The following is a 26,379-nucleotide window of genomic DNA, read 5'->3' as shown; positions in this document are numbered from 1 at the left end:
TATTGATGTGAGATTTAAATAAAAAATATATTTGGATAATAAGTGACTATTAAATAAATGAAAGGTTTTGCAATGGCTAAAAGTTTTTGAAATATACCTTAATTGTGCAAGAAATTTATTTATTTTTAAACAAGTAGTATTACAAGAATCTTAGTAGAGTAAAATAAACTTTAATACTCTTAAAATTGTTTTGTCTTCTAATGTGTTTTTTATTAACTCTGAAGGATAAAAACTGAGTTTTGCTTGCAATTTAATTTTACGTTGCAGTAGTTCAATGTATAACTCTTATAAATCAAAGATGTATTTCGGTAAAATGAGTACAACAGTAAAATAAGGAACTGATTGGTTACACGATTTTATCAAATGTACAAATGAATACTGGCAGGCATATGAGCAATAAGATGCTCAATCTATTTAATGGTCTGCATAGTAACATCTACTGTTAGTCATTGCAGTGACCGCAATTTTATTTTTAAGTGAATATATGTCTATAAAAAGTCATATGCTTTTTTTTTTTTGAATTCCTATTAAATAGTTTGCAGGAAATTTATTAAACCAATTCAGAGTTGCACCCTATGCTTTTTAAACTTTGGCTAGGATAAAATGAATTATTCTTTGGCTGAATAATCAATCAGTGGAATATCAAATACTTGTATCTTGAATAGCTAGTTGACTGAATAATGAGTATAAAATCAAAATCACCATTTAGTGCATCAAAAAAAAGAAAGGTTTTTACTCTATAGTCAGCTTAGAAATACTAATTTTAATGGACGCAATTTACTAAACAATGTGAGTAAATGATTAAAAAGAAAGGTGAGTAAATAAAATTAAATAAAATATATTTATTACCTTCACATATTTAAAAAATTGAATCCAGTTTCATTATCTTGCATAATTTAGTTAAACCTTTTTCTTAAACTTTAAAAAGAACTAAAAAAAAATTTTAAAAATATTTTATTGCTTTATTATTTTCAAATTTTAATTAAAAAGAAAAACAAGTGAGTCTGACCCATTTCATGTTTGTAACATTTTAATAGTAAGTATTTAAGTTAGTTACTTTGTAAGTAGCAATTCATTTTTTTTTAATTGTAAAGAAAGTTTTAAAGGCTTATATTAACTAAAAATGAATAAAATAATGGATTATTATTTTTTTGCTTATATATTCAATAACTTTAACTTTCCTCGTTATATATACATTATTTAAAAAATTATGATCTTTTTTAGGCAAAAGAAAGTTATTTTTAATAAAACAAAAAAGCATTAGAAATTTAAAATTTGACATTTTCCAGAATTTTTTTGAACTTTTGACAAATAATATTAGTTTTTGAAAGTTTAAAGCAAAAAATTATTTAAAAAAAAAAATGTACTGAGGTTAAATTGACTCCTTAAGCAATTTGAATGATTAAACCTTTGTTTTAACTGAAGTATATAGATTTTTCATACTGTAAGCTATCTGTATCCAGAATTTTGTAAAAATTGGTCCACAATCAAGACTTAAGTTTCCAATTTGGTTGCGAGCAATTACAAGTTAGCAACTCTTGATATCGATAATACTAATGGTTAAAGGCATTATTTTTCCAATTTCCCCCCCAGATTTTTCACTTAAAATATTTGTATTGCTATTTTTCTTTGTCTTTATTCTTAAAAAAAATATTACTGTTTCAAATATTACTACAAATATCTTTCTTACTGTGTATTTTGTTTTGAATACATTTAAGTTTTATGATATTGGACATGTCAATATTTTTTCCTTAAAAATCAATAAATTTGTGTGGTTGAAAAAAAATATACAAGCTAGTTTGATAGGAGAAATTTTTGTACGTCTATATAAAGGGACAACAGTTGTGAATTCACATTATTATGGAAGATTGTGTATTATCGGAAATAGCATTTTATCACAGGAAATTGGATTTCTCAGTCTATGTCTCTCTCTTTTTCTTTCTTTCTTTTTTTCCTTCTTTTTTTTCTGTTCCAGACATTGCTATTTTTCTTATCCACTCTTTTTGACTCTAGTTTTCTTCATGTTCCTGCATTCAGTTTCAAAACAATTTGTTGATCTTGGTTATTGATTTTAGTGCATATATTTTATATATACAGGGTGTGATAAATTATTGTCTCCCATCTTTTAACCCAGACATTTTAAGTAAACATGGCTTTCATAATTGTCTCAAGGTACCCATTATGGTTCTCGCTTTCATTTCTTAGCTTTTTTTTTTAAACCTTTTTTTTTAACCTTAAAAAAGAGAAGAAACTTCTAATAATTTCCATTCAAAACATTCTAATGATTTTTACGTGCAATTGTGTTCATGTGTGGTGATCAAAATGTTCCACAATATTGAGTTAAAAGGAGAAAAAAAATTTCTAATTCATCTAAATCATTAGGTTATTGTGCGATGTTGTTTAATTAAAATAATGGGTGTTCAAATAAAAAAAATATTTTTTTTTCGGAGTAATAAAATTAATATGAAATAAAATTGTGGGATATTATTCAATATTATGCTATCACATTTTTTATGCACGTTAAAATTGTCAATGACGTGTTTTCTTCATGCTAAAGTTTTGAATACTATTAGCAGTACTAATATTATTGATTACTATCATATAATATTTTTGGAAATGTAGTAAAAATTTATAAATAATTAAAAAATTAGGTTTTGAATAAATATCGCTTAATATTTTGCAAGCAAATTTACTTCATAGTTTTTCATTAAAAAAAAAAAAAAGAACGAAAAATCATGATGACGTTCATATTTTATTTTCTGATTTCGAAATTCGAGAAGGCATATCCACAATGACGCTAAATTGACATATAACCTTAAAAGTAGTAATGTAGTTAAAATAATCAGGTTTCAAAGGGAATCGGTCACTAATTTATTTTTGTAAAATTACCGCCAGTTTATCTAAGGTTATAGTGTTCACTTGGCTGGGATTAAGGAAGGATGAATTGTTTTAATTTTAGAAATTTATTTAGCATGTTTTTTTAAAATTTTTTTAAATTCTTATATTAATGTAAGAATTTACATTAAATTTTTATTTACATGTAAGACTTAAAACAATTTAATTTCACTTAAACTTAAAATGGAGCTTAATACAGTTTAATTTTACCGAGTCTTAAATTTAATTTTACTTAAGTATAAAATGAAACTTAAGACAATTTTATTAACACATAAAATTGAATCTACACAGTTTAATTTGAATTAGACTTGAACAGTTTTACGATTTTTATAACTTTAGAAAATTGAGACATGAACACAATGCTGGTAGCTTTTTTAATTATGCTTGTCTGTACTTGAACTGTCAGTAATGATTGGAATGAAATTTAACTTACCAAAGTGAGACACTGAAGTTTAGGCTTCTAAGATTTTTTGTTTTGTTTGAAAGTTTAAATTTATACGGATTCATAAATTTTTTTTTCTTCAATAAACATCGGTTTATTGAAGAAAAAATATATTATAGGTACGTTTTGATTTTGTTTTTCTGAAAAACATTCAATTGAAATAAAGAGTACTGATGAATTAAAACATTTTATATTATTACAATGGGACACAGGGAGGATTACTGAAAAAGTTGCAAAAGTTCAAACTATTAGGATACGTAAAATAAAATGTAAGAAAAAAACCTCTACCTTTTTTTTTTAATAGTTAATACTTTTTAACCTTTTCAAAGTGGAATTGATTTTGCATAATGATTAAATAATGTGAGTATATCCCAGGCTGAAGTGCGCACTTGATATTGTTTAATTATTTTTTTTTATAAATATTTCTGTTCTCGACATATCTTATTAATTACCCCCAATGCATAAACAGTTTACTTCCCTTTTTTCTATTAATGCTTTATTTATTTTTATTTTATCTATATATAATTTTTTGTTTACAAATTTTTGATAGGATATTATTACTTAGTGTTTAATATACACTTTTATTTTATATCCAAAGAAAAATATTATTTATATCAGTTAGAATTTAAAGTATGATAATTAGTTTTCATAAAAATTTGTTTAAATTTTTATTTAATAATTAGTTTTGTTTTTTCTAAATTAAATATGCTAAAAGTGGGGAGATTTCCTTATCTGATCTTTGGTAGAATAATCGTCAAGTTGTGGCAACTTCCGAGCAGTATCCGCTAGAAACTGAAAATTTTTTTTTTTTGATAATTTAAATTAAATTAATTTAATTTGTTGGTTTAAAATCTATTTGGCACCTTGGCGATTGTAGTTTGCGCGACAGATCACGGTACGGAAATATCCCCCTAAAAACTTAAAATCTGCATTATTAAATTTGTCACGATTTCTAACGCATTTTATTTGTAAATTTTGATTTTATTATCAAATCAATCAAATTAGCAAAATTAATCAAATTAGCTACAAATTAATTTTTCTGATTAAACACTTAATTTTTTTTTTAATAAATAGAATTTTTTTAAAAATTATTCTGCAAAAAACTTTAAATATTTACACTTGTCCACAATTTAAATTATTTTATTTAAAAAATGTGATTTTTTTTCGACAAATTTTTAAGCCAAAAACATTTAAATTTTTATTTTTTTATGTTTACGTTACATGTTATTTACAAATTTTATTATTTCACAAAGAATTAAAATTTTCCACAAATGATTTATTTTAACCGATCCGCAACTTTTGCTATTCTTTTTAATGAAAATAATAAATATTTCTCCTAATTATTCAATTAAAAGCACAAAATATTTACACCTATCCACTACCTTATCGAATCAATTCTTCTTTGCTCTTCCTCTGCATTGCACGCGATCTTTTTTGTCCATGCAGGCTTAATTAATATTCAATATCCATCCCACCCTTTTCGGCGTTTCTGAAGTCTACACTCTCTTCCCCCCCTGTCTACAGTCACAACATCCATCCTTCTGACCGCCGCCCTCTTCTTCGCCCTTGCATCCTCCACCCTCACAGCATTGACTGAAGAGAACGTGTTTTATGCGGTAGAGCTTATACATCCGACTTTCGAATTTCCTGTCTCCTCTACTTTTTTGAAAACAAAAAGAAATATTGCAGTGCGCGTTCCTTATGCGAATGTCTGCCGTGCAAAATTGTTCGCTGAATGCTAGTGGATGTTTATTAAATTTAAATGAATATTCGCGGCTGTTCTGATTCCTAGTGGATTCTAAAAAAGATGCCTTGTGTTGTTCAGTTATGGGATTATCACTCTAATCATGTTTCCTCGTTTCAGCAGCAACAAGAAGAGTGCTTCGTCAATAGGTCGATCAGAGAGCTTCCGCCAAACGGTAAGTTAATTTTTGTTTTGTTAAAAAAATAGATTTTTTTCAAAATTTTATTTATTTATTTATATTTTTTTGTCGTGTGTCAGGTTAGGTTTTTTTCCCAAAATTAATGGATATTCTAAAATAGGTGATTATGTTGTGAGTTTTTATACGAAAAAAAAAGAAAGAAATTGGTAGTTAGCTTTTTATTAATTATTTTTTTAAGTGTCATTAAACTTATCTAAAGGATTAAAAATAGTTCTGTCAAGTTTTAATATTGCCCCCTCCCCCCGCTATAAATATCAACATTTAAGATATTTTTAAAAGTTGAAAAATAATGTAGTAATGGTTAAAAATAATGCTTTAAATTAACGAAATGCTATTGTTTATTTATTATCGAAACCAGTATTTTGTTTCACCGTATAAATATATATATATTAATTCTATATTAAATCTATTATTTATATATTAATCTGAGTTCTTTTATTGCTCAGTATAGTATTGAAAGTGAGAAGAGCAATATCTGCGCATTGTTTATATGCACTTCAAGGTTTGATTTCTTTTTTCTTAATTTTTTTTTTTAGATTAATGACTTTCAAAATAAATTGTTTCCCGCCATTAAACAAATAATGTCAATCAATTTTTTTAAAAATCAAAATGCTCTTAGTTCACAATTTGTTTCTAGACAGGTTCTTTGGGATGACCATTAATTCATGTCAAAATTATTGCTCTAATCTATTCGTCAAACGATCATTTTGATCTTCAATCGATTTTGAAATGTTTTTATCTGGGAAATTAACCCTTTTTTACTTCTCTCTTTTTTTTCCTTTTTTTTTGTTGTTGATCAATTTGTGTATTGTGTAATAAATGCGTTAGTTAGAAATATTGATTTAAAAGAAGGTAAATGTATAGAAAAGCTGTGAACTAAATATTCAGTACATTTGATTAAGATTAATAAGTGAAGAAGTGTATTCGATTGATATAAATCAGACGAATTTTTAGTGCATCGAATATTTGTGTAACATGGAATATTTGAAATTTTGATTTTGAGGAAACAGAACTTTCATAAAAACATCGTCATCATATGTGACTGTTAAAATTCGTCATCTGTATTTGTTAAAATTCTATGAACCATTCTAAGAAGCAATTTATTAGAAAGAAATATAAATTCCTACTTGGTGAAGGGCTATGAAATTAATTTTTTTAATAATTCAATTAAAAAAATGATATTTAAATACAATCAATACAATTTCCTTTGTAGTAACTATTTTCTTTAATTTATAATAGTTAACATGGTGAAAGAGATTTTGAAAATAAAAATTTCACCCTCAATTAAAAATAACTCGATTCATATGCACGCGCCATGCATTAAAAAATCCAAAGAGGGAAAATCATTTAAGCGTTATTGTTAGGTAGATAATCAATTTTTAGAATGAAAAATAGAGTTATTGCAAAAAAAACAAGGTTTCCATAACAACTGGTCTTCACGCTTCACGTGCTGCTCGTAGTGCTGTAAATCATGATACTGTAAAAAAAATAAATAAATGAAAAGCATGCTAAATGTGCCGTGATAACTTGACATTTTTTGCATTGCAATCATCTTAACAAAGAGCACTGCTAATTCACTTCATAATTTATTCAAATTGTTTATCCTAGTGAATTTTTTTTTAGAAATAAGAAAAGCTTTTCTCTCTTAAATTTACTATTAAACAAGGAAAAATGTTTTCTTAATGTTTTTCTTAGTGAACGAATTAGAATTTTCTTTGTGCGTATGATAGGCCATCAATTATTAAAGGTGACAATTTTTTTTGTTTCTTCACGCACCTTACCTTTATATTTTCTCTACAAAATATGTAGTGTGTGATAGAATTTTCTCCACCAATCGATTTTTTAATGTGTAGTTTCGAAATCTTTATTGTTGAAATCGTTAGTCAATTATGATTTATTTTTTCTTCTGGAGAACTTTTCTTTCGATATGATGTTTTGCATTGACATGTTATTGTCTTTTCAAACTTTAGTTTTTAAAAAGTTTTTTTTTAACATTAATTAATTTTGTTTTTAAAATTACGTTAAATTTCAAAGCTATTTTTAATGCTATCCTGTTGAAAATGTTTAAATAATTTTAGCAGCACTATGAAATCAGGGCTGATTGTGCTCCGGAAAAAATCCGGATTTCTGGATTTTTCGTTAACCGTGATCCGGAAGTTTCTGGAGATCGAAGGTTCATATGTTTAAAAAAATCGGTGATCACAAAACATTTCGGAAATCAAATTTTGAAAGGTGGAACTTAAAAACGCAGTTTATTTTATTTGTTTATTAGAGAGCTACTTTATAAGCTTATATTCAAGATTAATATTGATTTTTTATCAGTAAATAGTTATTATAATCATAAACTCAAGAAAGAAAGACATATTTGTAAATTTCAATTGCTTCTCCAGGTCATCATAGGTAGGTGTAAAATTTTAAATATATTTTAAGTAAACTAGGAAATATTGAGAACAAGGAAAAAACCTTGTTTAAATTTTTTTTCTAATTTTTCGGTTTAAACTTTTTTATTTATTTATTATTTTCTTTTACTCAAGAAATTTTCCGGAATTTCGACTGGGGCTCACAATCACCCCTGACTGAAATTAAAGCATTATTTTTCGTTTATTAAAACAAATGTTAAAAAAAAAATCATATTTCCTATTCATGTTTTTACCACCAAAAACTATTAGCATTAAATAAAATTATATTACGTTGAAATTAAGTTCAATTAGAATTAAATTTGCATTATTGCAGCTGGCTTACTTAATGCTCTTCTAACTTTGTGCAGGTATTCATTCGTAACTGCTCTTTTTATGTTTGGAAGTTGTTTTCAATTAAGCAAGCGTATCAATGAATTATAGTTTATGTAATTATTAAAAGTGCGTGAATCATCGTACCTTTATTGTCATGGTTAAAACTATTTGTGTTTAATGTTTTCTAACGGCAATATTTATCCGTTCAGCGTAGCTGAGAAGTTTTTAATCTTTTGGAGTGACAGTTTAATTGCTTTGGAATAGTTTGGGGCGATAATTCTTTAGCTTAATTAACCCCTTTCTTAATTAATTTTCTTGAAAGGAAGGTTATAAAACTTTCGTAAATTACGTAAATAATCCAATTTTTTTCTTTTGTTTGGTTACTTTTTTTCTTAATATTTCCTTATTTTCTAATATTTTTTTTTTCTGATTTAAAAATGGTTTTTAATATTTAGTCATTATTTCGCAATTTGGTAATTGACTTTTTTTCCCTCATGTTGTCAAATTAAGTTATATTCAATTTGTTACATTGTTCCAAACAAAGTAATAACATTCTATATATTAACTAGGTGATTAGACAAACGCATTAATGTAAATTGAAACAATTGTTCCAATTCATATTAATTTGTTTTACTTCGTTTGGGACAATGTAACTAATTGAATATCAATTATATATTTTATTTTGTGTTTTATTACCGCAAATAAAAGTGCTGCCCAAAATTAGCTCAATTAGTACAAAAAAACAGCTTTTTGACAGTGGAAAAACATTGTTAAAAATTGACGTTTTTGATTAACTCTTAGTTAATACTAGTTTTTGATTAACTGTAATAATTTGATAACTTTATATTAGTTTAATTAATTATAAGTTGATTAACGATAAGTGGCGTCTATCAGAGGCGGCATAAAAAAAATGAGACAATAATGCTGTTTTTTTTCCGTCTTTCTTTTGGGTCAAACAACTCTTTCAAGCACTTGTGGTGAGATCAGAGGTCAGAATAACTCTCGCGAAATCGAGCAGATTAATTGTAATGGATTTTGTTCGTTGTGAATCTAAACATAGTGGGTTTCTGTAACAGTAACACACTTATCGCTGAAGTGGGGGGGGGGGGAATAGTTTCTTCTATTTCATTCGTTGACTGTTAGTGTTTTTTCGTTTGGATTTAGCTGTTATAATACTGTTAAAAATGAAAGCTGACTTCTATTGGTAATGGTTAGGAAAATAAAATTGAGCAATATAACAAATTTATTTATATCTCCATTCCTTTTTTTTTTTCTTTTTTCAACATTAACTTTCCATTTAGTTTTGATTTATTTGTAAATTTTTCAAATATGGGTGGTAATTATTTAAAAATATTATTAAGTGCGGGTTGTTCTGATTACTCGTTGTGTTTCTTTACAGACTATAAAATGCAAAATTATATTTTTAATTACGTTATTAATAGGGTAGGCTTCCTCTTACTAGACTCCCTGGTGAAAAATTTAAAATATAGAACATTCCGATTATAAAACTTTCCTTGGGGAAGGCAAATTTAAGAAGTGCTCAAGTGGTCTCTTGTAGATTTTAACATTTCTTATTTATAATTTTCACTTTTGTGTAGTTTATTATAAACTTTGAATATTTTTGTCTTAATCATTTATCTTAAAAATTATAACATTGGTGAGAGGCAGAAAGAGTAAAACCTACACCTTACATAGTCAGGAGCTTTTTGTATTGATATTCAAAGATAGCTTTCAAGTGATTATTATTATTTTTTTTTTTAAAATTTGATGTTTTAAATCTGTTACAAAAACAAACTAGTGGTAGTTGGTTGGGGGGAAAAACTGTAGGTTGTGAACTGATCTTAATCACAAATTTGCGTTGTAAATTAAGAAACGTTTTTTATTGAACTCATTTTTACTGAAGATATGGGGTAATATAATAGTGTGCAAACAATATTTTCATGTCCATACATATACAGTTCATTTTCTAAAATAAATTTAAAACAATTAACATAGCTGCCAAATCAGCTGGATTTTGTCCGTTTCTTCTGGTCTTTTTAAGTTTCCTGAAAAAATCTCTTGTAATAGAATTTTTTTACAGATAATTGCTCACTTGAATATTTTAATAAGTATTACTAGTATAATGAAGAGAACTTTATTTACAGAAATCAGTTCAAAACTTTTTTTGTTCTAAAATGTTCAGTTTATTTTTATTTAAATTAATTTAAAAAAAAATCTTTTAACTATCTTTGATGATTTAATGCCTATTAATATTCGTAATTATGAGTAAACATAATGTATTACATTTCAAGTAATGTAATGTAATCATAATTAGAAAATATTTCAGTTTTTCTATTTTGATGATTATAAAAATCCCTTAAAATTCCCTACGCGTAAAATATTAAGTACATAATGTAACAATTATCATTAAATTCATATTATTTCGTAAAATATACTGGATTTTTTCCTCTCCTTGTTAGCGGCTATGAATTAAATAAAATACATTTTACTTCTTCTTTCCCATTTTAAAGTTATGATTAAAAAAAATAGGGTCTTAATATCAGAAGAAAGAAAAAAATCCAGATTTATTAGTGAAATTAAAAGGTAATTATTTACTCTCGTTTAATGTCTACGATGTCTATGTGAAAATAGTTCGTATGGTAAATTTATTTATCGTATATTTTAAATTATCGTTGAATTATTCCCCCTTCTATAATTTTATTATTATTATTTTTTACTTTTCAATCAAAGTCAGTCCCTTCTAAATTTGAATAATAATAAAATACTGGAACAAATTATCAGAGATTGTGACTGACTATCTGACTTATGTTCACTTTGCTTTTGTGCATTGAAAATCACTAATTTTCTATGAAGACAGAGCATACCATATCTAGAGATGCCAACTTGAATAAATATTTTATACTGGTAACGAAATTTAAGTTATTTTTAGTGTAGTATTTTTCATTTTAAGTAATTTTTTCACCACTACTTATCAAAAATTGTAAGTATCATAGAAAATGCAACACTTTTAAAAAGTAAGCGTAATTATCCTTATTCTACAAGTTTTGCTATTTAATTCGTTACCAATTTATTAAAACTTTTGCAGAAAGCAGAGCAGTTCTTAGGTGATTTTGAATTTTTCAGTGATAAGCCAATTACAAATCTCCTAAGTTTACCGAAGTTTTTTATTTCATTTTTTTTTAATTATTACTTATAAGTTTTTTTTCCCCTGACTACTAAAGGTAAAAGTAGACTCTTGTATTCATTAAGCATTGCGTGAGTATACACTCCCTTGCAAGATGCGCATTGAGTTCCGTTCAACATTTTCACTATTCATTAAATCACTATCTATTTCTATGTACCGTCGTCCATATCGTATGAATGCTCCTATCATTTTACATGTTAGATGAATCATTCTCAGGTCCGCATGCGCGTTTATTCAGTTGCACTCGGTAGCAGTGGCGTACGCAAGGGAGGGGTTTAGGGGTTTAAACACCCCCCTTGAGCTCAGACAAAATGGCAAAAATAAAAATTTTAGTAGAAATTATGCGAGCTATTATTTTTTAAGACTATATATTTTTATTTGCCTTATGCCTACTTTTTTTTCTCACGGTATTTCTCAGAATACTGAAAAAACATTTACTATAATAGGGTTGTACTTTTGAAACCAAATTCACGTGATACTGTTACGGACTGGTTCCTTTCTGTCCTGCCAGTATAGTTTTCGAGACTGGCTGTCATTCGCGAGGTCTTTACGCGATGATTCTGGAATCCTAGACGTTCTGTCGTCTTTGAGACAATTCGAGAATTTTGGAGATGCGGTGAAAAATTATATAAAAGGGGGAACGGAGTACAGTGGAGTTAGTTAGTCAGACTAAGAGTTATCTCTGCCGCTTGTCTTTCGGAGCTTGTCGCTAAATCTGTTTTGATTTATCTCAACAAAAAGTTCATTCAATCGCCGAACCCGTCGTAGCCACTATTTCGACTAGTGAAGAAATCAGTAACAATACCATTGGAGATACTGTGCTCGTTGAAGTTATTCATTCCAGCTCGAAACTTTGAGATCGTAGCATAGCGGATATTTCTGTGCCAATATATATGTATATATTTTTGCTGTTCTTGGATCTTTAGGATGTCTAAACGCAAGAATTTAACAATTTTTAATTACTTTGAGAAAAAATCACGACCTGAAATTAGTGAGGTGACAGCATCTAGTACCAATGTAAGTTTTTCTGTTGAACAGAAATGTGATACTTCCGTTGAAGAAAACGTTTCTAGCATAACAAAATCTGATGAATGCGAAAGTGGCCCTCGAAGTGTTACTTTCCACCCATATGACATTAAACTTTTTTCAGAAAATATTACATTATGTTCTTAAGCTTAAAAAATCAAATCAAAATTTAACTAACCAATGTTGTCTAAATAAAAAGTCAAAATTGTCTAGCTGTCTAAATTAGGAAATAACAGAGCTTTATAACAGATTCGAATTTCTATTAGTAGTTTCAGAAAGTTATGAACACCCCCTTGAAAAAATTCTGCGTACGCCACTGCTCGGTAGGAAGTATTCTTATAACAATCACGTATTCTGCAGCATTTTGATTTCAGACTCCCACCGTCTGAAATCAAACCAAATATGTATCGAATTTTTGCTGGTCATGGGCACCAGCTAGTTGAAATTTTTTATTTCTTGTTAATTTCTTTACTGGTGAATCGTCATCCTCAGAAGCGTACAGATGACGCTCTTGCACTGTTCAGTTTATGGATCGATAGAACTTGACATTCACTAATTATATATTTTCATGTGGCTCAAGTACTTTTAAATTTTTGTCTCCCTTTTATTCATTTGATTTCATTAAGATAAGAATAAGTGGGAGTTTGTTCCTGAGGTACCGCCCACTAATGGGATACCTGCAAGTGACGTAGTGTGGATATTTCAATCCTGATTGGTTGTTGAAACGTGGCCATGTAGAACATAAGCATCTTAATTATGCATCGAAGTTGCCAGGTGCACAAAACAAAAATATATCGCGGTTGCAATAAAATACATAAACAAATAATAAATCTAAGTTAAGCAAAAGTAGTAGAAGAGAAAGAATTATATTTCACCATATTCGATGTGTGATACGGCGCTGTATTTAATTAATTTCATGTTAATTAATATTATGAGATATGTAGAGAAACTAAGTTCAACTTTAATACTCCATTTTACTGATAAAGATTAGATTGATAAAGATTAGACTTATAAGATAAATAGAAAATGGACGCCTTTTATTTTATTAATGTTATTTGTCAATTTTTATATTTTTTATTCAAAAATATACGTTTATGTAGCCGGTTTAAATATAACTGAATTTTCAAACCTCACTTTGTACAAAATTATACCCAGGGACCGATCAAGACAAATTCAGGCCCAAGGCCCACAAAATTTTCGGGGCCCTTAACAAAATATTTTTAAATTAAATTTCTGAAGAGTAGTCCTAACTATAAAAAGAATCTATTGAACTGCATGATTCAAGAGAAACAGTCTAAAAAAGTTTGAAACTAGACAATTGAATATTACTTTTCTAAGATAAAGTTTAAACGTATAATTATTAAAGCAAAATATAAAGCAACAAATAATGTTGAATGAAAATAAAAATAGTTTGGTGACCACAAACAATTGAAATCAGTGATTTTTGCTAAAGTCACTGATTAGCTTAATTATTTTAAAGATTGCAGCCTTCCATCTACAGCTTTACATATTTGTAAGTTCTTGTTGACACTAATCATTTATAAAAGACTGGGAATATGCATTCTCGTTGCATTTGCTTGAGCCGTTGGAGTAAAAATTGCACCGATTGAAATTCAGCTGTACTTTCGAAATTGATTAGTGCAATGTTTACGCGAGTTTGGTTTATCACAATATAAAGAAAACTTTAAATAAGTCTTTTTTGAGATAAACTGTTTACTTCAGTATTTTTTTAATGTATTATTGTGGACTTTTTGCTAATTTTTGAGGCCACCCAAGAAAGTGTGGGCCCTAGGCCCGTGCCTATTGGGCCTAGGCGATAATCAGGCCCTGATTATACCACAAAACAATTACGTTTTATTTCGTTGCTTTCATTGTAATATTTTTTTTCTTCTTTCCCGCTTAATTTTTAAATTAATAGCAAAATATATCAATAAGTAAAAACAGAAAAAGTTGTTCGAATTAAAATTAAAAAGATATTTAACGGTAATTTTTTTATAAAAAAGATACTTCTTAACAGCATATCTGCGTTAGTAACGATTCTTTTTAGTTTCAGCAAATTACGATCTATATATGTAAACAATAAAAATTTTTAGCTGTTTTTTTTTCACCCTCCTATTTTAATGTTTTTGATTTTTCAAATTTTCATAATGTGTTTGAAGGTCCCGAGTTCCCCAATTAAAATTATTGGAAAATCTTGAGCACCACATTTAAATTTACTTAATTATTCTGGTGACGATATAGAGGCATTCAAATCTTGATTAAACGAACGAACAACCAAAAGAAAAAAACGTTGGTTGTGTAGATTATGATAATGATAATCACTACTACCAAAGTAAAGAGAAAAAAAGTGCAAGGATAGAAAAGAAAAGCACTAAGTAGCGGCAAAAGCGAGAAGCCCGTTTATCTCGTGTGCTTCCACCAGACAAGAAGCCTTTTAGTTCAGTGTCGAATTGCCGATTCACGGACGCGAATAATTATGAAAAAAACACCACATTTGTTTGGAGATATCAATTAAGAAGGTAGGAGTATCTTTTGTTCCGTGGTGTTTTATTTCTTAACTTTTGTGTTTTAACGATATTTAGATGTAATTTCACTAAAGTTTTTTTTTTATTTCTTTACAAATGGTTGAAGATAATTGTTGCCACGCTGATAATGTTCTATATTCAATCTGAATATAAAAGGTTCAGTACCAAAGTAAAATATAGTTATTATTAGAGTCCGGATTTTGATGACCTAAAAATCTCAACTAATGCCCTTAAAAAGTGCAAAAAATGCCCTTAAAAAGGGCAAAAAATGCCCTTAAAAATGCAAAAATTTCGCGAAAAATGCCTTAAATAAAGTAAAAATATTGAATTAAAAATTTTTTTTGCTCTTTAAAATTATTATGAGTCATTTAAAAAATATAAAGCAATGCAATACTTTGTTCTACGTTCGTTAAAGTTTGAAAAATATGTTTTATATCCTAAAATAGCAAAAAAAGGAAAATATATTGACACCAAAATATTTTTATTTTGTATAGAAACTTTAATGGATATAACAACTTCCATCTCATAATATTACTAAATATCAGAATTACATTGGATTATTAAATGTTTTTTGATAATTTGAAATGTAAACGAGCGTCTCTTGTCTGAAAGTAAATTTTCATTCCTGCAGAAGCTTCTTTCAACGTCTACTGATGTTATAGGTGTGTATTTGATAAAGACGGTCTCACTTACTGACAATTCTTCCTCAATTTGAAAAGATTTTGCTTCACCAGTTAAAATCCTAGAGTTTTTCTTCATTGTTTGGAAGCCAGTGTGATAATGAAAATTGATAAAAAATAATAAAAATTGGAAAAAATTAACAAAAAACCTTAAAAAATGCATTAAAATGCAAAATACGCTCCAAAATTTAAAGAAAAATGCCCTTTAAATCTAAAAAAATGCTCTGAAAGACAAAAAATGCCCAAAAATGCAAAAAATGCAAAAAAATGCAAATGTCATCAAAATCCGGGGCTTAGTTATTANTGGTGTTTTATTTCTTAACTTTTGTGTTTTAACGATATTTAGATGTAATTTCACTAAAGTTTTTTTTTTTATTTCTTTACAAATGGTTGAAGATAATTGTTGCCACGCTGATAATGTTCTATATTCAATCTGAATATTAAAGATTCAGTACCAAAGTAAAATATAGTTATTATGTATCAATAAAGAAGGTATGAGTATCTCTTGTTTTACCCTTCTCCGTGGTGTTTTATTTCTTGAACACAATTTTCTTATATTTATTATTAGTGTTAAATTTCATCATTTTCAGACGTTATCCCATTAAAAAAGTTTTTCATTACAAATGGTTCAAGATAATGGTTACCATGTAGATAATTTTCTAAATTCAATCTGAATATGAAAAATAAAAAGTTCATTAGAAAAGTGCTTTAGTTTAATTAAGTCGGTAAAGTAGTTTTGAAGTATCATACAGTTCGTATCATTAGTAATCATTCTATGTCTATAATGCGTTTACTAATTTGAATTGAAGGATTGATTATTCTGGAAAGTTAGATTTTCGTTGTTTTATAATTTGAACTGAAAGTTTTTTTTCTTTTCTGTTTATTTTATTTCCTCTGCTCCTTTGGTTTTCCGTTGTTACGTGGTGATTTTTTTCTTCCTTTTCTCTTTGATAAAAAGCTTATGAATTTTTCAAGTGGTTTAAAACTCAATACATAGCTACTTTTTGGACTCAAATGCAAAAAGTTGTGATTGTAAAAATGGTTTTGTAGTTTTATGAAACATGCTATTCACTTAAAAAAAATTAAACTTATCTTGCAAAATTTAACGTGCAGGTGATCATCACATAAAGAGGAGTATGTTGGATTTACATTAACATGCAGCTACTTAGACCACATGAGGGTTTTCCTGTTTGTTTCTCAACCTTAGTTTTAATTGGTGGAGAATTCATCAGAATTATTCCCCAGAATTGTTAACTGACTTGTAAAAGCTCCTTCATTCTTTCGAACTTCACCGTTTTTCATCTCTTGTTTTTAGATCTCATTAAGAAGGGAAGGGAAAAAATCAGAACTGCTCAGCTAGTTAAATTTAAATAAGTTACATAGCCATATAATTACCCTCATGCTTTTGTTTCATGTGGTGACAAATAATCTTAGCTAGTACGAAACAATCTTCTAATTTTTTAAACAAATTATGTCAAGAAACTGATGCGGTATGATATTAGTTGATTAAAAACTTCATCCGCTTCAAAAAAAAAATATAAATAGCAAATAACAGTGACATGTTTCAAGCGCTTCAAAAATAGGCTCCCATTTTCAAAATTTGCCAGGCGTGAATGAGAAGAAAAGTGATTTGCCAATAAAGTTGCCAACGAAAAATGGAGAAATGGAATGAAGGTGAGAAACTTAATTAGAAAAAACCACAGCAGCCGAGCGACGCAAATCAGCGTAAAATGCATTTCCACGCGCCATGGAAGGTTGGGGAAGAACTAATCTCGTTAACAAAGAAATCAGCATTCATATAAATAAAACAAGATTCCAGGCCATCTTAGCAAGAATAAGGAAAGGTCCATTATTTAGATTTAAATTTAGCTTCTACTTTCGAATTTTCGGTTCCCAATATTATTGCCCCATTAGAATCAATTTTAAAGTGAAATAAAGCTTTTTCTGGTCAAATTGATTCTCTCGGATGTTTTATTTTGAACAACATTTCTGCAAACAAACACTTGAATACATTTGATCTCACCTACCCTCAAAAACAAGCTATTATTGAACTTATTCTTACATTTTCGTTACCAAATCAGATAAAGATGTGCAGATTGTTGTTCTCAACATGATTGTGTTGAGAATCCTCTGACCCTAACCGTTTTCATTCTAGTACAGATAAGAATTTTTTTAAAAAAAATGCTAGTACTCTTTCGGACTAAACTAAACGTTATGTCATTTCTTCTATTTCAAATTGTGCTCGTTTTTATGTCTTTCCTAAAGTTCACAAGCCTCAACTTGCTTTTAGACCTGTTGTCTCGAACATTGATACCTCTTGCTTTAAACTTGATCGCTATCTAGCGCGTATCATCTCTCTGCTAACTTCCAACAATATTCGTACTGTTAAAATTTCTCGTGATTTTGTTTCCCAACTAGCACGTCTTTCCTCCTCCAACAAAATTATTCCCTCTCTTATCTCTTTTCACTAATATTCTCCTTTCTAGTGCTATTTATTGTTTATAACTACGGTTGCGAGAATTTCGCCATTTTTCTTTTTTATTATTATTTAAAGTGAAGATATTAATGTCAGTTCCTGTATTCAGCCAACTGCTTTTTAAATCAATGGTGATTTCTATAAACAAATTGGGAGTGTAGCCATGGACCACTCCCTCTCTCTCCCATTTTTTGTGACACATTCATGCATTATTTCGAAGAATTTTTTTTTTTAAATTGTTCCAATTCTCATGGTGGAAAAGATGAGTTGACTTAGTAGACAGTGAGTGATACAAGATTTTCAATAGTAACATCCTGTTGTCAACCCGGTTTGGCTTCAATATTCAATCTACCTTTTTTTAGATATTCTTGTCACTAAATGCCCTGATAATCTTTCCTCTTCTGTGTATCGTAATCACTTCTCTTCTCTTTGCACTCTTATATAAATCTCAATCACCCCTATTGTCAGTAAATGTTTTTGTTTTATACTTTTGTTTTCCGCACACTTAACGTTTGCACTAACTTTTTCTTTAAACCCCGAACTTAACTTGCTGCTAACCGTGTATTTAACCCTTCTATTCAGCTTTTTGTTAGCATTTTGCTAACAAAATCAAATTTGAGTCTCTTGAGGATCTTTTTAGCTTTGATAATCGCTGGTTCATTTACTACATTCCTTGTCAGTGTGACTTTAGTGACATCGGACGAACTAGACGCTCTTTAAAATTTAGACTTAAGGAACACGATGTCTGCTATCAATAATACGAGAGTCCCGCAGTGGACTGATCGTTAAGACACGGTTCCCAGCAGATCACCGAAGTCAAGCATCACTGGCTACGGTCAGTGTGCGTGTGGGTGACCACTTGGATCAGTCTGCGTAGGGACCGAGACTGCGGTATTGGTCCTCGTTAAACTGTGCTACCGTAAAGTGCTCGACTTCGGGCGCAGGTCGTCGGGCTACCGAAGCGGGGGTGCCATCCCCTCCGCAGAGGATCAAAATTGTGATGGCATGTCTTCGGNTGATCGCATGTGCTTGCGAAATACCGCTCTCCAAAGTAAAATATCTTTTCTTTCTTTTCGATCCTATTTTCGAACATAACGAGATCCGAGCTCCTCCTCTTATCGATCTTTGACTTCCCCCCCTGTAATCGCTGGTTCATTTACTACATTCCTTGTCAGTGTGACTTTAGTGACATCGGACGAACTAAACGCGCTTTAAAATTTAGACTTAAGGAACACGATGTCTGCTATCAATAATACGAGAAATCATCAATTGCTACACATTGTTGGACTCCTGGGCATAAATTCAATTTCAGCAATGCCAAAATTATTTCCACCCCAGTGACATCAGCTCATCTTGATGCCCTGGAATCTTGTTTTATTTATATGAATGCTGATTCCCTTGTTAACGACATTAATTACTCTCCAGCCTTCCATGGCGAAAATTTTATCAATATCTTTAAAAGTAATTCGTGTATTTAACAGAGGAGTTAATAAGTAAGAAATTGGCTATTAAACGAAGATGATGGATTTTGCAATGTATTTTTGGGCATTCGGGAAATTATGGCAAGTCTAAATTGTGTTTTTTTATTTTCTTAAAATTGAAATAATGGCAAAACCTCTCATTTATAACCATTTACTGTAAAAGGTTAAAAATGATTTATTGCACGCGAAGAAGAAAAAAAAGGGGAAATAATTTTGAATAACTTTAATTTTAATGATCCGATCTACACGTATTAGGACTCAATGGTTCGAGGGGGTGACCTCAAATCTCAAATATGCTAAATAATTAGCGCAAAAGATTTTGTAAGTTACGAAATCAAAAACGTACCTTCTCAGAATAAACGCCCCTTTTTTTCCGGCTAATTCGAATTTCTAACCGCTTAAAATATGGACCCAATAGTTTGGTCAAGAGAATATTAATTATATTGTTTGCGTATTACGCCCTACATAGATATAAAGGCAGGCTCCTCTATTAATCCTTGAAGCCCTATCTCAAGAACTTTTAAAACGAACTGAAAATGTTTTGCACACAATTACAAAATTCATTTATGCAAAGATTGTTCCACGCAAAAAACTACTTTTATTAAATATTTTTTATTACTTCATTTAGTAACAGTCTGAAAATGTTTGAACTGGAAGGTATAAAATCCCCCCCCCCCATCATTTTAAAGAATGTAATTTTACATAGTAAGATAAAACTTTGAAGATTCGAATGAAAAATTTAACATAGTAAGATTTGTATTTTCCCTTATAAAACTGCATACTTTAAAATAGTGTGGAAAATTATATCTTACAATTAAATTATATCGTACAATTTAAAAAATTTTCGACTTTTATTAAATAAAATTATAAATATTTTTTAAGATATATTTTGCGTCGAATTATCTTTGGATAAAAAAATTTTATAATTATAAAATTCATTACACAATTATTCTGTGCATAAATTTTTTTAATTCCCTCAAACAGTTCGTGAGATATGGAGAAATACGTAAAAAGTAAAATTAATATTAAAGGGTCCAAACTGAATAGCTGTTTGATCAAACTTTTGCAGCCATATTTCCCAGATTCCTCCAATATTTTGGGTATCAGAAAACCGAACCTCGAAAAAAAAAAAATGCATTCATTCAGACAAAGTACGTTTTTGTGTCTGATTTCGTAACTTAAAATATCGTCTACACTAATTAATTAGCATATTTATGGTCACCCTTCAAAGTTTTTAAGCGTATATTTAAACAATTACTTTAAAAAAAGAATTTATTGTATTGATTCATTCCTATTTTTCATTCCTTTATTTTTCTAATATATATCAGTATTTACTTCTTTAAGTAAATGTTAGAAAATTGTTTTTATAAGAATTATGGTTCATTTTTATTATTATCAAACATAAAGCTATGATCGAAAAATAATACAAAATCTATTGCTACTTTTTTTGTCACGAAATACATTTTTAATAAAAGATCAGCGTGAATAAAATTAATCTAGGCATGTAATTATTCTGTACATACGTTATCGTTTATTATATTATCCATAATATTATCGTTTTACCGAACGCGAACAAGTTTTTACAGATTTAATTCGTTTTTAACTATTACTCCGATGAATACAAACCAGATTCATCACAATATACTTTATTTAATTGTGTAATTCCTTGATGTGAAATTGAAAAGAATAAAATTTTTACTATGCGACACTTTTTAATATTTTTCTGCATTTAGTGCGGTATTTTAAGTCCGGTGGTAGGTTATGTGATAATCAAATAAATAAATTGAAATAGGTCGAAAATTGGCACACGCTACATTTAACTGTAAAAATATTTTGAACGAAATGGAACTTGGTCAAAAGTTATAATAATAATAAACAAATATTTTATCACATTTTACTTAAAAATTTCTGCTTAAAACAAATCCGAATAAAAATTCAAAGGTCCAAACATGCTGAAAAATGCAAAAATATAAAGCAAAATATATATATAAAACAAAAATAACTTTAAAAGATACTAAAATGTTTTGAACAGGGACTTTCAAAATTATATAGTGTATAAATTAAACTAAATAACTAATGACCACAATTATAAACTAAATTAATACTTATTCATTTCACAACATAAAAATCGTTAGGTAATGATCGAAATTATTTAAAAAAATTCATTAAATGGTTTTAAATATATCACTTACGCCGAAAAGTGAAAGAATTATTTCGTTAAATTATTAATAAACTATCATAAGTTATTTTTATATGAAATTAAAAATATTTTTTGGTGTTTGAAATCAAACAAAAACGCTTTTTCTCTAAATAAACGAATATTTTTTTCCCTCCATAATTTAAAATTATGGTCTCAATAATTCGGTTAGTAGAGTAGTCGAAAGTTTGAACTCTTTAATGATAGTTTTGCGCATTTTGCTAAATCTCGAGAATGTCTTAAGGAGACAAAAATTTTATTAAATTGTGGAAAATATTTCGAGTTGTAAATTTTTACAATTTTTTACATCTATTTAAATCTAATTCTAAATGGCAAAATACAAATTTTGTGCGAAAAGCCTTTAATAGTTCTAAAGAAATAAAATTTATAATGTGCAACTTTTTTGAAATTCGAATTCAAAATTAGGTGACCGATTTCGTCGAAATTTTTTACTATTTTATTTTTTTTTATCTATTTTATTATTGAAAAAATCGTATTTATTTTTCACTGGATTAAAATGCGAAAATGTCACCAATAATATTAGAATAAAATTATTACATTTTGAATTTAAAAAAATTAGTCCATGGTTTGTGTTTTACCTATGAACTCAAAAATTTTAATTACTTGCATTAATTTTAACATTCATCAATTGGTTGTATTAGACACTCAAAAAAATTAGGAATATATTTCGAATAAGTATGAATTCCTTTGATAAAGCCTTAGCAAAACGCATCTCATTAAACTTCCGAAACTCATTAAAACTATTTAATAATTTTCTTCAAAATTTTAACAGCTCCATTCGAATTTCTGAAAAATTTTCGTCAATTAAAAAAAAAAAAAAAAAAAACGTAAACGTTCAATTATATTTTTTTGTTTGTTTTGCCAATGTAAAAATATTTTCTTTAAATAAAATGTCGTTTATGAAATTTGTAGAATCCGAGATTAATAAACATTTATTAAATTTTTATAACATTACAATCGCAATTCGATCTGTAAAATAACTTAATATCTTAAGAAGATGTAAAACATATAAGAGTGATTTCGTTTTATATAATAGGATAAAATAATCTATGCATGTCGTCCGAAATAAATTGGGATATCACCTTTTTATTATACCTGAAATTACCTCTTTCATGATCGCATGTGCTTGCGAAATACCGCTCTCCAAAGTAAAATATCTTTTCTTTCTTTTCGATCCTATTTTCGAACATAACGAGATCCGAGCTCCTCCTCTTATCGATCTTTGACTTCCCCCCTCTACGAGTACAAATGGATTCTTCCATCTCCAGATGCCCATAAATGATGCCGCCCTTCTTTGCTGAACATTTTAGGCCGATTAAAAACCCAATCGCGAATACTTAAATTATAATTTCATTAAGACCGGGGACCTTTGTCATTTTCTTTTTTGACTGAATTTTAGAAAGAATCGATGCTTCGTGAAATATCGTTATTTTTTTAAACATCGCGTATACGATATTTTTAAAAGCTCCCTGGTATATCATAATTACCATGTAATACTAAAAATATTGAATCTCATAATATCGCTTGTACAATCTGAAACGATAGTTATCGAATACGGTATTATCGCGATGTTGTAGATTTTGATAATCATTGAATACATAATTATAAATTTCATTTTGGTATCGAATATATTAACCTATGTAAAATTTATTTTAACTTAGTTAAATTCGAAAAATATCGTGAAATATCGATATTTTTGGACGCTGTTTTTTTAAATTTATTCTGATTTAGTCCAACGTTAGATAGAATATATGTATATATTCCAGAGATATTTGGTCTCATTAGCACTAGGATCTGGTCTTAGGATTATAATTTTGTTATTTATTTTTTTCACATATTTTATTTAATTAATTAAATATATTATTAAGGTGACAGGGACATTTATTTCCGTATAAATGAAATATAAATTGATTTGCATGTGGAACAAAAAAAGATTATTGGTAATGCTTGAAGGGTTTGATGAATTGATTCCAGAAAAAGAAAATGTAGATTCATTGTGAAAAAAAAATTTTTTTGGGGGGGGTCATTTTTATAGCTTTACAGTTTTTTTTTAAATATATATATTTTAGCACTATTTTTTTTTTAATATTTTGATTTAGTGAGATATAATTTTTATTAATTTTTTAAATCAAACCAAGTGGGCAAGTTTCATTGTAAGATTGTTGGTTACAATTTCATGGTAAGGACAGGTTCATTAAGACTGAGACACTCATTAACATTTTTTGTTTAGTCCCTGACCATGTCTCATGAGTTAATTAACTTTTTGTCTTTTAATCAATGGAAAGGTTGATTAACTCATTTGTCTTCAATTTTAAAGTCATATTAATGATTAATTATAAATAAGAAAGGGTGGTCCAGTTATGGAAGTTTAATTAATTTAATATTTCTTTATAAATCAATAACTAATTAGAGAATATTTTAGAGTTTTTTTCGACCCAAATTTTCTTTGATAATTAATCACACTATTAATCTCACTTTGATAATTTCTGCAATCTTTTGGTTGTAAATCTGGTTGTTCAATTTCGGTAAGGACCTAAGCAATAACTAGCACTTTTCTATAATTTAGTTTTCTTTAAAATAAGAAAAGTTGCAAGTTTACCTAAAAAAGGTAAAATGAAGTTAATTTTTGCCAAATATATTAACTAATTTGTGATTTTAGTGAGAAAGTCAGTATAAGGGACCTCTTAGGCCACTTAAGCCTCTTAGTTTTTTTTTTTTTTTAAATTTATAATATTAACTTGTCAATTAGAAAGGTCAAATGAAAATACTATACGTCTCCTGGGGCACAAGATGGATATATTTAGACGACAGACATGACTGATTTTGTATTTTGCCATTTAAAATTACTATTTAAATGATGCAAAAAATAAAATACCTTACAGTTTTTCGACTATTATTAAGTAAAATAATAAAAAATTTAAAAAATATTTACTAAAAATTATGCTTTGCATGGAATTATCTTTAGATAAAAGAACTTTATAATTGCAGACAAAATATTTTAATTCGTTTAAAAGATATTGTGTAATGCGCCAAAAGTAAAATTTAAATTAAAGGGTGCAAATTTTGCACCACTGTCCTGACTAAACTATTGAGACCATATTTCAGAGATTATGATTACCTTCTCTATTTTGAGGGTCATAAATCAGAATTTGTCGTAAAGAAGGCATGTTTATTCAGAGAATGTACGTTTTTGTGTCTGATTTTGTAACTTAAAATATCGTCTTCAATTAGCATTTGTGAGATCACCCTTCAAACCATTAACATAGAGTCCTAGAACGTCTATATCAGATCATTAGATCAAAAGTTATCTAGGGTGGTCTATTTATTTTTTGCGACAGTTGCGTACTGTACACTCATGAAATGTTGATGTATTTCAATAAAGGGGAACATAATCGAATTCGATGTATTTTACTTCCCAAAAGAGATAAAAGCATTAAAAATTCCAAAATTGTAAATATTTTAAAATTTTCTAGCATTTTTTAAATTAAATATTCGCTGTCAAGAAAGGCATTTAAAGTGGAAGGTTCCAAGAACAAATTTGTGAAAAATTATTTAATATAACAGACTGGCATAGTGACTACATTTCAGAAGTACGGTATATTCTCTTTATCTCAAAGTTGAAGGGACACTAAAAACATTTCGAGATAAAAAGTTCAGAATTAAATATGTTCTAAAAAGTAGAAAATATATTCTAAAATATTAATCTAAAAATTAGAATCTTAAAACAAAAGAATAACTTCGAATAAATATGTATGTAATGATAGTTGACTGTAAGTCTAAATACAACAATGAGAATTTTATATTTAAAAGTAAAACAAAAGTAATTATGCATTAAATAGTTAAGAATTGCTATACAATTAACTTACATTGTGATTTTTCCAAAAAAAAATTAACTTTCTTTTTTGAAACAAAATTCAACATAACAAAGTTTTGGGAATAAACTCTTTGACATAGGAATTTAAAGTAACATTAGGTAAATATTTAATGCCAAGGGGAAAAATATTTTTTTGACAATAAAAGGTTTTCGAGATATCAAGAGTAAGTATACTGTAGTTTGTAGTCAGTCACTACATATAATTAATAAACATTAATTAAAGCTGTAGTTAACTACATTTGTAATAAAGTAGTTGTAGTGAGTTGCAAAAGTAATGTAGTTTTAGATCAAGAGTTATTTAGGGTAGACCATTTATCTTGATGCGAACTGTACACTAATTTATTTTACTTCTCAGGGGAATTGTCGCCGAGACAAATTGTGCCCTCGGTAAGTCATTTCCGGGACAAAACGTGTTTGCAATGAAATGTTGCGACAACCAAAAGGGAAGGTTAATATTAAATAATATTGAAGTGTAAAAGAAACTAATGAATATATTATTGTAATATGGGGCAGTAAATTAAATTAGACTGTAGGCCTATTTCACGGATATTACAGTGCTAGTAGGTTTAGTGATTTTACTGCTAGTGTTATTATTTTAAGTATGTCTTTTTTTTATTACTATAACAAAATATTTTTATTTTTGATAGTTAAAGTGCAAGAGATACTCTTACGTGTTATGGATAATAGTAATAAATATAACTGAATCCTAGATTCATTAGTGTGTTTTACTTTTATGCATTCCTCAAGTTAATAATGCAAAGCATAAAATGAATTAAAAATTGATAAGCAATAATAACAATAAAAAATATCTAAAAACTACTGAATCTTTTATTTAATTTTGCTTTTTAGTTTAGTATTCTACATACTAGATAATCTAGGGTGACTCAAATAGTAATAATAGTA

The 26,379-nt window shown here is 28.1% G+C and overlaps 1 protein-coding gene across 2 annotated transcripts in view; it reads left to right on the top strand.

Moving 5' to 3' along the window:
- LOC107451140 (Rho guanine nucleotide exchange factor 2) overlaps positions 1 to 26,379 on the top strand; it is a 106,201-nt gene that overhangs the window by 34,768 nt on the left and 45,054 nt on the right. Inside the window, exon 23 of one of the 2 annotated variants that reach the window (XM_043049517.2) lies at positions 5,205 to 5,256. In XM_043049517.2, coding sequence (XP_042905451.1) covers positions 5,205 to 5,256 — 52 coding nt within the window. Of the gene's footprint in view, positions 1 to 5,201; positions 5,257 to 26,379 lie in introns of both variants that reach the window. The other variant, XM_043049516.2, reaches the window with a different exon arrangement.

Source organism: Parasteatoda tepidariorum, chromosome 3 (genome assembly GCF_043381705.1).
Source record: "Parasteatoda tepidariorum isolate YZ-2023 chromosome 3, CAS_Ptep_4.0, whole genome shotgun sequence".
Classification (NCBI taxonomy): domain Eukaryota; kingdom Metazoa; phylum Arthropoda; class Arachnida; order Araneae; family Theridiidae; genus Parasteatoda; species Parasteatoda tepidariorum.
Note: the sequence above shows the minus strand (reverse complement) of the source record. Positions and strands in the feature narration are given on the sequence as shown.